At 35.5% G+C, this 15,442-nt stretch overlaps 2 protein-coding genes across 2 annotated transcripts; one reads left to right on the top strand and one right to left on the bottom strand.

The window, feature by feature from the left end:
- The first annotated feature begins 5,293 nt into the window (after window positions 1-5,293).
- LOC120074411 (CASP-like protein 5B2) lies at window positions 5,294-10,909 on the top strand. The gene is made up of 3 exons (XM_039027528.2): window positions 5,294-5,790; window positions 9,703-9,835; window positions 10,547-10,909. Exons 1-3 carry the CDS (start codon window positions 5,660-5,662, stop codon window positions 10,748-10,750), a joined length of 468 nt encoding a protein of 155 aa, XP_038883456.1. The 5' UTR covers window positions 5,294-5,659; the 3' UTR covers window positions 10,751-10,909.
- Window positions 10,910-11,310: 401 nt separating this feature from the next.
- Window positions 11,311-14,014, bottom strand: LOC120074410 (wall-associated receptor kinase-like 20). The gene is made up of 3 exons (XM_039027527.2): window positions 12,835-14,014; window positions 12,676-12,741; window positions 11,311-12,580 (listed from the first exon to the last, which is right to left on the bottom strand). Exons 1-3 carry the CDS (start codon window positions 13,613-13,615, stop codon window positions 11,511-11,513), a joined length of 1,917 nt encoding a protein of 638 aa, XP_038883455.1. The 5' UTR covers window positions 13,616-14,014; the 3' UTR covers window positions 11,311-11,510.
- Between the last annotated feature and the right edge of the window lie 1,428 nt (window positions 14,015-15,442).

The following is a 15,442-nucleotide window of genomic DNA, read 5'->3' as shown; positions in this document are numbered from 1 at the left end:
AAAATACCTTATAATAATTAGGCTTGAAGCACCAAGATTTGATGTTTGCAAAATTGGCAAAACATAAGACCCAACCCACAGATAATGAAGTAAAATGTCCAAAAAGCCCTTAAAAATTTATTGATCTATGATATTCTGCTGATATACTATTGATAGACTTGAAAATTGTTTGATATCTAATATGTTGTTGATAAGTTGAATGATATGTGTGTTGGATTTTATGCCTTAAAACTCGTAGATAGTAAGTGTTATGAATTGATCGTCATCAATAAAGAGTTATAGATGTTAATTCAATAAATGTTATGTATTGTTTTCTATTTTGTCTCAATAACCCTAAATCTAATAAACAAACATCCAAGGCTGCCTTACGAGTCTTGAACTGTATATGGAGAGATACAGGAATTAATGTTCAAGATACAACCTAAATGGTCTATAGTACAGGGATAAGGTTAGGTACCTTATTTTGGTAACACTATGGATATGACCCACTTTGTATTTAATACAAACGCAATGGTCCAACGTGTTCATGTAGGTGATATGCGAGTGGGAGTATCCTGTATAATGAGTTTGCATAAGATCGGACCACCAAATAGTAACCACTAAATGTAACACCATTGACTAGTTGGGTTTCTATTTCACTAGGATGACCTAGACAACTTAGTCTTAATCCTGAGTATATTATGAATTCTTGTTCACGAGGGATTGTTCTTCGATTTTATGGGCGAAAGTGCCCAGTTCGTCAACTCAATAAGCCTACCATTTTGGGGACAAGACCGAGTGGGGAGCTAGAAAAATAATAATATAAGATGGAATTCGCTCTTTCCCATCTTCAAGGTAAGTAGATGAGTGTTCCTTTAAGTGATGTCTCTAGGACTTGAACATAGGGTTTTACCCTCTCATTGGTCCAAGAGAGGTTTCTGTTTATTGGTTAGACTATAAACATATTATTCATTAGAGGAGCACTAGTACTTAAGAAGTCAGAGGTAACCTAAGGTAAAACGGTAATTTGACCAAGTTAGAGTTACGAACAGTCATGAAGGACTAACTTGCTGTTATTGGTCTATATCCGTAGACACAGAAATATATCTGTAGTGAGAAGAGTGCAATTGTGGTTCTTTAGTGGAGTGTACCCATAGTTAACGAATATTAATTAACTTGGTTTGTGAGTTTAGCCAATTAATCTTGTTTCGTTGAAGCTTCTGATCTATAGGCCTACTAGGTCCCCTTGTAGCTCACTAAAGGATATTAAAGATGAATGATTTGAATTGTTCAAATCAATTTGAGAAAATCGTATATTAATATGATTAATATGTAATTGATTATAGATGTGGTCTATAATTCAAATTAAGTTGGAAGGAAACATTTGAATGAGATTCAAATAATTAATTCAAGTGAAATGGATTCACAAAGAATTAATCAATAAATAGAGAAATTTTGCACGTAGTCATACAATGTTTATAATAATTAAATATATACGTTAAATTGGATCTAATATATAAATAGTTATTTAATTAATATGCTAATTAATTAAATAAGTCTTATTTAATTAATTGTGCATAAGGAAAAATTGAAAAAATACATGGAGAATGGGGTTGACCCTTCTCTATAAAAAGTCTTCCTCATGGCCCTTTTGGGGTAAGCATTCATTGTGCAAAATTTTCTCCAAGCCACAAAAGAAATCCTTTCTACTCTCCCAAAGGTTTTTCCTCCTTGTCCTCTTCCAATAGTTGGATATCACCTATCCTTCTATTGGAATCCTTGAGAATAACAAGATTATTTTTGTGGTCTGTTCAAGATCGTTGGAGGAGTCATCCGTTGGAATATCGAGAGGATCATTCTAGGAGCTTGAGAATCTACAAAGGTGAGAATGATTCTTTCCTTTCTCTAAAACATGCTATTTCACATGTTTATTCTACACATATTCTGTTTTAGTACAGACTTTCTAAGACCGAACTTTGGTTTCCCCTACTATTCCGAGCTAAGGCAATTTCCTTAAATTGATCTATATTATATTGCCTCCATATGTAAAAATCGATTTGCGAGATGTAAGGCATTCACACGCTTCCGCTCGGGATTCGAATCTCATCAATGTGATATACTACTGATATACGATTAACATTTTTAAAAGTTGTTTGATATGTATTGATATACTAATGATATACTATCGATACACTTAAAAGTTGATTTATATTTGATATACAATTGATATGCTATTGATATTCTTGAAAGTTGTTTGATATGTACTAATATACTGTTGATAAACTTTTGATAGATTTGAAAGTTGTTTGATGTCTAATATATTTTTGATATTCTTGAAAGTTTATTTATAGATGATATATTATTGACATTCTTTAAAGTTGTTTGATATCTATGATATATCGTTGATATACTATTTATACACTTAAAAGTTGATTAATATGAGATATACTATTGATACACTGTTTATATTCTTAAAAGTTATTTGATGTGTATTAATACACTGCTGGTTTACGTTTGATAGGTTCGAAAGTTGTTTGATATATGATATGGTGCTAATATACTATTGATAATCTTGAAAGTTGATTGTTTTGTGATACATTGCCAATATACTATTGACATGATTGAAGATTGTTTGATACATATTGATATATTGTTGATATACGATTGATAAACTTAAGATGATTGATATGTGATATACTATTCATACACTTAGAATGTTGATTGTCATTAGATAAACTATGAAACACTCATGTTCTACTTCAAAATATTTAGCCTTACTTCAAGTATTTACTGATGATGTCTGACACATTTATGCTTTATATGTGATATACTTAAGAAAATCCTTAGAGAATATCATGCTTATAAAATGAATACATGCATGCATTATTGATATATTCTCTTTTAGGTATAACAATTATATGACTCATACACTTTTATATTTTAAAAAAATAATAAATAAGCTTATTGATAAATTTGATATTATCTATATTAGCTTACTGATATACTTCCTTTTAGATATATTATTTAATTGATATACTTAAAATCATGTACAAAGTATATTAAGTAAGACACTCTCTCTCTCGATAACATATAGTTTTTCATAATAAAATTAGTTTAGGATTAATTGATTATAAAATCAAACTTATTAAAAAGATTTAAAAATTCTCCACCTAGTTTTGTTTTATTCTCCATTCATTTTAACAAAAGGTGTTTCCAAATTTAGAAAATTGGATAAACTATTTACAAATAACAAAATATCACTATCTATTATAAATAGATCAAGATAGACTGTGAAAGAAATATATCAGTGTACAGATAGACAATGACATTTTATTATATTTGAAAATATTTTCGTATTACATACCACTAGGGGTGTTCAAAAAATCCGATGATCCAGAAAAATTGATCAATCCAACACAACCAAATCCCGTGCGATTTGGATTGGGTTGGGTTGGGTTCAAATAAATAAAAATTTTATGAATTGGATTGGGTTGAGTTTAAATGAATAAAAATTGAAATTGAGTTGTTAATCTTAATTCAATATATGAAAATAATTAAACTAGATTTTTATATATTTACGTTTTGCTTCTTTTTAAAATAACATTTTAAATAAATGACTCGATTAACTCGAATCGAACCAACCCAACCCAAATATTTATAGTTGAATTGGGTTGGATTCATTTTTTAATAAAGATTATTTGGCTTTTTTTATAGTTGGATTAGGTTGGATTCATTTTTTAATAAAGATTATTTGGCTTGAAAAAATTTACAATCCAAATAATTGGGTTAGGTCTAAAAATCTTTTAAATCTAACCCAACCAATGAACATCCTACCTAAGAAAAAATCGTTGAAATTCAAACGGATCTCGAACAGATTCTCTAATAAAATTTAAAATCTATAGCGAAGTTCACGGTTACAAGGAAGTGGAGAGAATATAACAACTCATTATTGTGATTTTGAAACAACAATGTGAGAAATACATTTCATTGCATAAAGTTAACACTGGTTTTATGGTCAATTCCTTATATATATATATATTTTAAATCTCAAAACAAAATAGTCCATTTTTTCTTTTATAATTTGTATTTATCTTTTTATTTTCTTTTCTCATGTATCGACACAATACCATTTATAATTTTTATTTACCATTTTTCATTTTACAATTTTTATTTACCTTTTTATTGTATTTTGTTTTTCGCAAAATACATTTACTTTCAACTACTCAATTGAAAATTGAAAGTGGAAAATAAAAATGTGAGAAATACATTTCATAAACTAAAATAATATATTTTTTAATTTAAAATATTTTGCAGTATCAAATTTATTTTATTGTCAAAGATTTTTTTCGTCCACACAATACATTTATTTTTTATATTGATCTATTTTATGTACAATATCATTTACTTTCAACCAATCAATTGAAATATGAGAGTGAAAAAAATGTTTAAACGAAAAAAATAAAAGATGAAAAGTTTTTTTTTTAAAAAAAAAAGTGAAAAAAAAGTGTGAAAATGTTTATTAAAAAAAGAAAAATTTTAAATATTTATGGTACATACTCCCTTTATTCTCACTTTAAATTTATTTTCATAAATATTAATGGATCTCACATTGTTATCTTTTCCTCTATTTTTATAAGCATATTGATATGCACATAATAGATAGAGGAAGTGTAGAAATTTTTTTTTAATACTTCCATAGTACTAGAAATTGTTCCATTAAGAAAAAAGAACAAGCAAAATAAGAGTAGGCACGATGATAATAGAAGCATTAAGAGAAAAAAAAAAAAAAGTAAAAAATCCACTCGAATTGACACGTGGCACCATTTGGCTAAGCCATGTGGTGGGCTCAAGAGTGGAATATCCAACTTTTGCCCTTTTGATTATGTAGCAACTTCATTTTTCTTTATTCTACTTTTTTTTTTTTTTTTAAGAAAAACTTCACCCTTAAAAATGCTAATAGTATTATTAGATGCAAACATAAACGTAGTTTAACTGACATAATACTAATACTATTGATTTTGAGGTCGAAACTAGTATTAACCCAACATTTCGGCCTGAAAGAAGGTATGTAAAACTTGATGCTTCATGCTATTGGTAATTGTTGAACTAATGTTTATTTCAAATAAAATTAAAGAAATTCAATTATGGATTTTAATTTTAGGAATGTATAGAGGGAATATTTTGTGGCAATAGGAAAAAGAAAAGAAAAAGGTAAGAAAATGAAATTCCACGTAGGACTGTCAGTCAGTATTAAAGATAAAGAAAGATGACTAGAGATGGCCCCACTTCTGAATAATGAAGTGATTAAGGAAGTAGTTAACAAAGTAATTGTTTTAAAGCTCATATCGAAAAAGGGAAAAAGAAAAAAAAACGGTAAATCTTTTTATTTCTTCAACCCAACAATTTGGTGGGGGTTTGATTCTTCTTCTTGCAATCCTCGTTTAGACCGTATCCACTTCCTTTTCTCTTCTTCAACTGGGAAATTTTCATAAGATTATTGGCTTTTGTGCCTATTTTTCATCTGATTTTGATCAGTTTGGCACTTGGAATTGACCGGATTCCGATTGGATTTGGGTTCAGGGGAAGAGTCTAATACTCAGGTTTCCAATTGGGTCCTCGTTTAGGAAGAAAACCCGCCGATCAATCCCCCGGGCTGGGGGTGGAGGATTGAAAGGGAAAAATGAAGGAGTTGATTGGAAGACCGGGGACGAAGAGTGGACTTGTATTGAGAATAGGTCAATCTGCATTTGCGGCTGCCTCAATCGGAGTTATGGTTTCTGCTTTGGGTTTCTCTAGCTTCACTGCTTTTTGGTATTTCCATTTGCTTTCCTTGCTCTTTCGATTAATCACTTAACTCAAGCATCTCTTGTTTTTGTTTATTTTATTAATTGATTCTATGATTATGTTAGAAGAGAAGTGTTTGCTTCCCCTTGAGATAAAGCCCCTATTTGAGATATGCCCTCTTTCTTTAAGTTGATAATCGATTAAGTTCTTTCCTCATTTGGGTGATTTTGGTAACTGGAAATTTTCTTACTCAAGTTAGAAAGTGGGGAAGATTATGAAATAATGAAATGCATTCCTGATCTGTGTTCTTTATAGAGTGTGTAGAGTTTCACATGTATGATAGAACTACCTTGATCATGTTTAATATAATTGTGCAATGTCCAAGGCGTTTTTTCAAATCCAACTTGTTTAAAGTTATCTAGTTATTAGTGAAAGCAACGCCAGGACTGCAAAATTCAAAACGTAGCATTTTCAAATTTATGTAATGTACGATGTTCGATCTGCATCACTATCGAATCCATAACATTAGGTCTTAGTTTGGACCTTGGTACCTATTTAAGGTCTCATTTTAAAAAGAAGTCTCTTTTGGTGGTTGGTTTCAGTTTTATCCCATACCCAAGTCAGGCTGGTGTGAAATACAGTATACATTGTTTAAATCTTCAAACTTGGCTCACATTTTTTGCATTAGGTCTGCTGTTAGATAGTGTAACACCCGAGCCTCCATAGGATTCCTTAGGTTGAGGGAAGAACTCAAAATTAAAGCCTTGGAAGGAAAAAGTTTGGCTAAGTCCCTAAACTATGCCTTGGAGTTGAGAATACTTGATGGGAACCCAAGCTGAAAATTTGGAGGGTAGAATTTTGGCTAAGTGTCTGAACCATGCTTTGGAGGAAGCATTGGCTCTTAGAAAAATTTCTAAGTGTTGGGACCACACGGCTAGAAGTGAAGTATGCATTAGTCTAGAAAGAAGAGAAAAAGAAAGGTTTGGTCAAGTATTGGGAGACAAAGGTTTGAATTCAAGAGTTGGAAGCATAGTAGGTTGGAGTCAGAATTTTGGCTAAGTATTCAAACAATGCTTTGGGCCTAGAAAAGCTTAAGGGCATGAATTGGTCTAAAATGAGCAAAATTTAGCGAAGTATTGGAAAGGAAGGTTGGAAGCATAGTTGAGCATTTAGGAGGGATAAACGTGCCTAAACACTTGGGAGAAAATGGAGCCATGCATTTGAACCTTGAGAGGGGAAGTTGAACTCATAGCATGGTCTGAAAATTGGCTAAGTGTTAAAGGCAGGAGTTGGATGCATAGTTTAGTCCACAATGGGAAGAATTGGCTAAGTGTTGGACAACCATGCGTTGAACTTTGCACAACCAAAGTGAGGAAATAGGGTTGGACGCATAGTATAAGGATGGTGAATGCATGGTGTGTTCAGGTTGAGAATTTTGCTAAGTGTTGGAAGTAAGAGTTGGATGTATAGCCACTAGAGAAGTGGAAATGTGACCAAGTGTTTAGACTATGCTTTGGAGGGAGTTGACAGACTCAGGAGAACCTACAAGTGGTGAAATTAGGCATGCAAAAGTTTGGAGTAAAAAGTGGAACGCATGGTATGTTTAGTGGTAAGAATTTGACCAAGTGTTGGACAGCTCGTTGGACACACACCCTAGTAGGGGCATGTTGGACACGTAGGTGTGGAAAATAGAGTGGTTGGATGCATGACTTAGGAAATGGACACATTTGGATGCATGATGGGTGAAGAATTAGGTTATTCATACACTAGTTGGACCAAATTTCTAACTCGGAGGTGGCTAACTTGGAGGTGGATACCTTAGGAAGTTAAGTGGCAGCATGACGTGAATTCAACTAAGTGTCAAAGCATGAGGTGGACGCCCAAGGTACCATGAGGAGCATGCAAAGTGTTGGAGTGACACTTTAGAGGGTAGCATGTGTTGGCCTAGGGAAAGTGAAGACACCTAAGTTTTTCATGCAAGTAGGAGGTGTTAGAGGCTATGCGTTGGCTCAACATGAAGAAGACACTTGGATTTTCATGCAAAATGAGGTGTCATGCGTTGGGCACTTGGAGGGGATGATGAGGATGGTTTGTTAAGGCTTATAAATACCCCAGGAGACTCATTTCTTATCACAACTCAAAGCTCTCCCAAAGAGGACTCAAAAGGGGAAGTGTTGGAGAGAATTAGGGTTCTGGGGGTGGAGCATGCGTTGGAATGGACGAACCATGCGTCCATGAGGAGGTTCGGGCGTCCAACTGAGTCTGAGATGAGTTGAGAAGGTAGCCCATGTGTCCAAGATGGTGGACCATGCATCCAACCTGCCTGGGGAGGCAACCATGTGTCCAACTGGTGCTGAGGAAGGCTACCATGCATCCACAACCATCTTGAGTTGATCTGAAGTCTGTTTTCATGTTTGTTGGAGTTGGTAAGCTAAGTTTAGGGGCAAGAAGGTATTCTAAGATTGTTCTAGCCCTAAACATGAGATTCTAAGTTAAAATTGGTCTAGTGTAGGCCCCGGATTCTAGAAGAAGATAGAAAGTGAGAAGGCTTGGAAAAAAAAAAAAAGGAAACACTGCTGGCAAACTGTGAATGACTGTTTTAGCAAAGCTTTAGAAATTATGTTTTTATACTTTGAGTATTTGAAACTCTAGTTTGAATGGTTAAGTTATGGTTTTTGAAAGTAAGTTTCAAAACCATTAGATCTAGTATCAAGCTGAGAACTCTGCGTGCACGTATGACAAGTGCTTTGTGTGGGTTGGTTCCACATCAGCACTAAAACTGCGTGTGTTGAGCTGGTTCCACCTCAGTAAATGAAGGTGTAAGTATGGTTACACCTCATTACCTGGGAGTATGGAGTTGATCTACCCCCAGGAAGCTTGGGTACAGGTTTGACGTATGAATTATTATGCGTTCAGTAGCGAAAGAGAGGAGCTCCAGGGTGCTGCTAAGGTCAAAGTCTGCCACACTACAGCCGCATTTCTGTACTTAAGCTGCTGTTATGAGTTTTTGTAATTAAGGGTCTGTAATTATTACGTTGATTTGAGAAATTGTGTAAATTTTATATTGGTTGTAATAAAATAAGTTTAGCCAAGAGTTGTTATATTTACTTGGCTGAGCAGTTAAGTTGAGTTAAGGCGAATTTAGGTGAGACGGGCAGTAGGCATCACAAAAGGGTGGTATCTGCCGTCCTCATGCCTCTTTTTGGACGTGAGAGGTGAGCTTCGGAGGGGATGTGACAGATAGGACATAATTCAATGATTGAAGGGGCTGGAGTGTTATTATGGAACATGGAGTATTTGGATAACTTTCCTTCTTGTCCTCTTAGAATTTTTTGTTATAGACCCCAAATTACTAAGGCCTTTACTTGGAGAAATAGAAAAGATAAAAGGGATGGGCAGAATGATGCAACTAGTAAGGAATGAAAGTTGTTATTTATGTAGCTCTCGTCGAGCATTGAGAAGGAGGAGATCTCAAACTCCCCAGGCTGCCTAATTAGAAAATACATAATTCGGACCTATCACAATTCTTCATACTGTTTCATTTTAGAACCATATCTATCTTGGTGGAAATTGCCACAGTTTGTTCTTTGATAGCAAATTTTACTTCAGATTAGCATGAGATGTTCATTTTGTATATTTTACCTTCGTCAGAACTTAGAAGATGAGAAATGCTCGTGTTTAGGAGTATTTCAGCTGCCACTAAATAAAATGACTGCTACTCATAATCTAATTGAACAAGCTCTTTTGTATTTACACCTTAGAAATGCTCTCTTTCCCTATCCTCGAATCGATAGACCTGATTTAGCTGAGAAATGTGTGGCTACGTAATCATTACCATTTAGAATTGTCTCAATTAAAAAAAAAAACATTGCCTCTTAGAGTTATGATGTTTATTTTTCTTCATAATGTTGACTGCGGTCTGTTTTATTTTCAACTCAGCTATTTGATTGCATCAATGGGCCTTCAAGTGCTTTGGAGCTTTGGACTTGCATGCCTTGATATGTATGCTTTGAGAAGAAAAAGAGACCTTCAAAACCCAATATTAGTCAGCCTGTTTGTTGTTGGTGATTGGGTATTTAACTTATCCCACAAACTTGTTGATATTTCTTATTTCTTCATTTAGAAACATAATTACATAAATGTCCTCGTCGGTCTGACTTGACTCAAGTTATCACTTGTTTGTATAACTCTGTGTGCACGTGTTTCTGGATGTCTTTATAACCCTTTCACCATTCTCATTCATTGATTCAGCTAAATTTTGTTTCAGTTTGCATTGGATAGAAATAATGCTTCTAGCTATGTAAAATGTATAGTTATAGTATTTTATGAGGACTGCAAAATGGAGTTTTTACTCTACACCCTCCGCTCCCCTCCCCTAACATATATGTATCTGTTTAGTTTTATTATTATTATTATTATAAATTGTGAACCCTGTAGTTGGCTTTTTTACTTTTTGGGGGCTTCTTTTCCTTTTCGTTGAAGTTTAAATTGGTGGTGCTTTTAGATGGAAAAAAGGCCAATATTAGTCAGCATCGAACTTCATCAAAAAAAAAAAAAAAAAAGAAGAAAGAAAAAAAAAAACAACCATTGAACACAATGGTCTTATGTCCTCTTCAGGTAGCTCAATTCGGTAGATTACCTATTCTGAGTATCTTAACACCCAACATTTGTCTTCCTATCTCATGCAGCAACTCAAAAATCTTTGTTGTCTACTTCTTTTTCTAGCCTTTGAAAAGTTAACATTGGTTTGGTTTGGTTTGATTTGAACATATGAAATATGCAGGTGACAGCCGCTTTAACCCTTGCTGCTGCGAGTTCATCGGCTGGGATTATTGTTCTTTATGCCAAAGATTTGGACGTCTGCAAGTCTCATAAAGATCTTCCTTGTAGCATGTTCCAAATCTCCATAGCTCTTGCTTTTATCACCTGGGCTCTTACTGCTTTGTCATCACATGTCATGTTCTGGATTTTATTAGCCTCAATCTAGAAAACTCATGCTTGCCAAAGAAAGCCTTTTACAGTATTTTTTTCCCCCCCGATATCATCTGTAAATAGTCCCTTTTTATAACATTCATTTTTGACATTTTGTTTCTTGTACAGACTCTTGGTTTTAAAACAAAAGAGATGTTTCAATTTTATCTGAAAAGCTTACACGGATGATTTGTTAAACAATCCCAACCCTCTCTTTTAATCTCATTATTATCATAATTTGATGTTGCTTCTTCTTAGGAAGATCTGTTATATTGCTGCTTTACTATGAGAATCTTTCATGTCTATTAAATAATACTGTTTCTTTGTCATAAAGGACCATGTATTTCTCCAATTTGCACAAATACTTAGGACCTGAGACCATGTTTCCTAGGATTCTTTGTACAGTTGTCCATCTCTTAGTGGCAGTTATAAGTTGTGCAGCAGGGTCAACAATCACAATCTTCTATTCTAAGGTTTGATCTGATTAGATTTGATTCTTTGAATCTAGTGTTAGAATTGAAGAAGATCTTGTTCAATTCACTGTTAATTTTTTAAAAAACAAAAATTAGAAAAGGGTTGAAATATGAACATTACGAGTTTCTGATAATTCAAGCTAAGGTTGGCCTTAATAACTTAAAGCTGGAAATACTGAAGTTTTTCATTTGAAGAATTCTAAGTAATACATGTCTATGAAGGAAGGATGGTTTGCCTCTTTTTTCCTTTTTCTTTTCTTTTATATAGGACACAGACAAAATTTCATTCAAATAGTATTACAGTTATTCAACATTTCTCACCTCATTATTAAGAATGGAAATAATGTTGGCTAGCTCATCAGCAACTTCTTTCATGGCAGGTCTATTCTGCCTCTTTTCATCCAAGCAAGCTGCTGCTAAAGACCCTAATGCCTCGATTATCTCAATTTCAACTCTGCTTGCTCTCTGTTTTATCACAGGATCAACAACCTCCAGCAATCTGTCTTCTTGGATGATCTTCTTGATATAGACTACTAAATTTACATCTTCCTCCTCTCTATTAAAATCAATGGCTTTCTCAGAAGTCAATAGCTCCAACATGACAACTCCAAAACTGTAAACATCACTCTTGTCTGTCAATTGAAAGTTAAGGTAATATTCTGGGTCTAGATAACCTAATGTTCCCTGAGCCCCAGTTGTAATATGGCTTGATTCAGTTATAGCCAATCTAGACAGCCCAAAATCAGCTACTTTAGCATTCAACTTCTCGTCTAGTAGAATATTGCTCGACTTTATGTCTCGGTGATAGATTCTCGGCATGGCTGAAGTGTGGAGATAAGCAAGGCCCTCGGCTGTTTGCCGAGCAATGTAGAGTCGACGACTCAATGTCAATGGTGGCCATTTGCTTGAACTTGTACTCCCATGAAGGTGATCAAATAGGTTCCCATTCGAGATGTACTCATATATTAAGAGAGGTTGCTCTAGTTCGAGACAACATCCGAGTAGACGAACGAGGTATCGATGGTTCACCTGACATAGAATCCGAACCTCGTTCAGGATTTGATCGATGCCCTTCATGCTACCCAACTTGGCACGTTTAACAGCTATTAAGGTTCCATCTTCCAGGTTGCCTTTGAAGACCTCCCCATACCCACCAGAGCCAAGCAAATTCTCTTTGGAGAAGTTGTTTGTGGCCTTTGCTATCTCTTTAGTTGTGAACATCCTCGCCGATTTGCCACTGCTGTTGGCAGTTAGAATCACTTCACGAACTTGTTTCGAACTCACTTCGTTTCCTTTCGGAATCTTTTGACGTCTTTTGGAAATTATAAACATTATTGAACCTCCAATCACCATTACAAATACTCCTGCCATTGCTGAGAATGAAGAAGTTTACACAGCATTGTTAAGTTAGAATATTCTAGTTTCATACTCAAATGAATACACCATAATTTGCCTTTGATTTATATACCTCCTCCAAGAATAACAGGCATCTTCTTGTGCCTCTTGTGAGTTATCTTGTTCTGTATTTTCAAATCTACGTCAAATAAAAGATTTCATGTCATCAAAGATTACAACAAAACATTCAAATATGACTTTATATTGTGTAAATGTTGCTAAAATTACTCACTGTTGCCATTGCACAAGCCATTTATAGGGTCCCACTTGAAAGGCACCTTGCATAAGCACCTCCTCTGCTTGGCGTTTGCAGGGTCCGGCAAACAAGCAGAATTCTCCCAATTCCGGCAGTCCATAGCCACACGACACGGCGGCTCTCGCGGTGGTGTCCATTGAATTTCCACCCCAGGTTCCGGCCACTTTTTCGCCGGAATAGAACCACCCAAATTCACAAAACATTCATAAGCCGAACACCGCTCCTTTCGCACCCTGATTCTATACGCAGTCATAGAACCGCCACTCGTGTACCAACAGCACGTCGGCGCCGCCTTACACGTTGCCATTGCCACCGGATTCTGCCTGATAAAGTCATGACAGAAGCTATTAGATGAACAATTCCAATTATTTTCGAGGACTTCGATCGAACAGTTGTAGAGCAAAACCGTGTTTCTATTGGAAATGGTGAAAGGAAGACGCGTGTCCAGCCAAAAACCATGGGTCCCAAAATCCGATGAAACGCAGGTGTTTTTTACCAACCCCGGCGGCCGGACGATCAGCCTCTGGGCCATCGGATTAACGGAAGTGATCAAATAGGAAGACCCATTGACGGAATCGAACCAGAGTTCGGCGGCGGCGCACCGGACTCTGTAAAGAGGGTCGCCACAATCTGGGCGCGTGCTGAGTGGGTACGGCACCGGCGTGCGGCCGCAGTCCGGGCAGCGCTTGGCCGGACAGCAGAGGAAGAATGAGAAGAAAATGAGAAGAAAAAACAGGGGCAGAAGATGGGTTTCCATTAATTAGAAGTGGAGAACAGAGAAATGATTGAATGATGAGAAGAAGAAGAGAAATTTGTGTGCATGGTTGAAAGTTCCAAACTGATAAACTACAAAAAGTTTTGAACTTTACAAGTGGGGACTGATTTGGTTTCCCAATGCATCGAAGAAGAAGAAGAAGATTGCCAGCATCACCATGAGTAGAATGTAAATTACACCAACATTTCAATTATAGATGGAATCTACTAAGCATAAGCTTATTGATTTGAAATATGTTACATTATTTTAGTGAAATATTGGGAAAAAATAAAACTTGGTTTTACAAAACTATAATTTAATTAGTTGCTAAGATGGATGGCCTCGTCTCATAGTTAGAACCAAAAGAATGAGAGGAAGACGAAGGAATGCTCCGTGATTTTCCTTGTGTATTCATTATGAAGAAACTCCCTTATTTATATAGAGATACGAGGGATTGAGAAAATAATGAAATAATGTATTTACAAATATAGATGGAGGGTTGTGATTAGTCTAGCTATAACAAATAAGATTCCTTTTTGTTATATGATTATTGACTGTATTTGATTTGGTGACTTGCAGTCCACTTGGTCTTCCTTAATATCCCCCCTCAAACGAGAGGGGAGTGCAACTACGCCGAGCTTGGACCGTAGATTGAAGAACTGAGTATGTGTTAATGTTTTTGTAAGACAGTCAGCTACTTGATCTAAGGATGGTACCTATCTGACATCAAGTTGTCCCTTCAGAACTTGATCATGGACAAAGTGGATGTCGATTTCAATATGTTTTGTTTGAGCATGGAAGACGGGATTGACAACTAGTGCACCAGCACTTAAGTTATCACACCACAAGAAGGGGACAAACTTCATTCGCATTCCAATTTCTCCTAAGAGTTGTTGGATCCAAATTATTTCAGCTGAGGCATGAGCTAGAGCTCTATACTCAGACTTCGTGCTTGATCTTGCTACAACAGACTATTTCTTTGACGACCACGAGACAAGATTTCCCCCAACAAATATGCAATAGATCGCGATGTACTTGCGATCATCGACATTAGCTGCCCAATCTGCATCTGAGAAGGCAAGACAAATCTGACCCAGGTTGAATATAAATGCCAAAATGTTTTGTACCACTTATGTATCGAAGGACCCTTTTGACTACCTGCTAGTGAACATCTGTTGGTTGTTTCAAGAATTGACTTAGATGATTTACCACATAAGTAATGACAGGCCATGTTGTTGTTAGATATTATAGGGCTCCTATTATGCTTTGATAAATGAAGGGATCTTTGAGAGGTGTATCGTCCGTAATGGACAGATGTTTATTCAGCACACTTGGGAAGGGTGTTGGCTTGAGATCACGAAGTTCAAGTTTGTTGAATAAATCATCCACATACTTTTCTTGGTTGCGTATTACCCCATTTTCTAGATAGTGAAGTTGCACACCTTGAAAGTAGCTTAAGATGCCCAGGTCTTTGAGGGCAAATTTGGAGTCCAACATATTGATAACTTTATTTATTAATAGCTCGTCATTACCTGTAATGATAACATCATTAACGTATACCAGTAATAAAATCAAGGCTTCCCCATCCGATATATAAAAAGAGAGGTATTATACTTTGCATTTTGAAACCCCATCTGCTTAAGGCTTCTTTCAGTGTATTGTTCCAGCCCCGTGGAGCTTGTTTAAGGCCATAAATTGCCTTATTTAGTTTGCACACATAGTGTGGAAGGTGAGGATTTACAAAGCCTTGTGGTTGACACATATAGACCTCTTCATCAAGGACTCCATTCAAGAAGGTGGTGTTAAAATTCAGTTGACGTAGTTGCCATC

Source organism: Benincasa hispida, chromosome 3 (genome assembly GCF_027475165.1).
Source record: "Benincasa hispida cultivar pf3 chromosome 3, pf3_genome.v1.1, whole genome shotgun sequence".
NCBI lineage: Eukaryota > Viridiplantae > Streptophyta > Magnoliopsida > Cucurbitales > Cucurbitaceae > Benincasa > Benincasa hispida.
The sequence above is the reverse complement of the archived record's forward strand: the minus strand, read 5'-3'. Positions and strand labels throughout refer to the sequence as shown.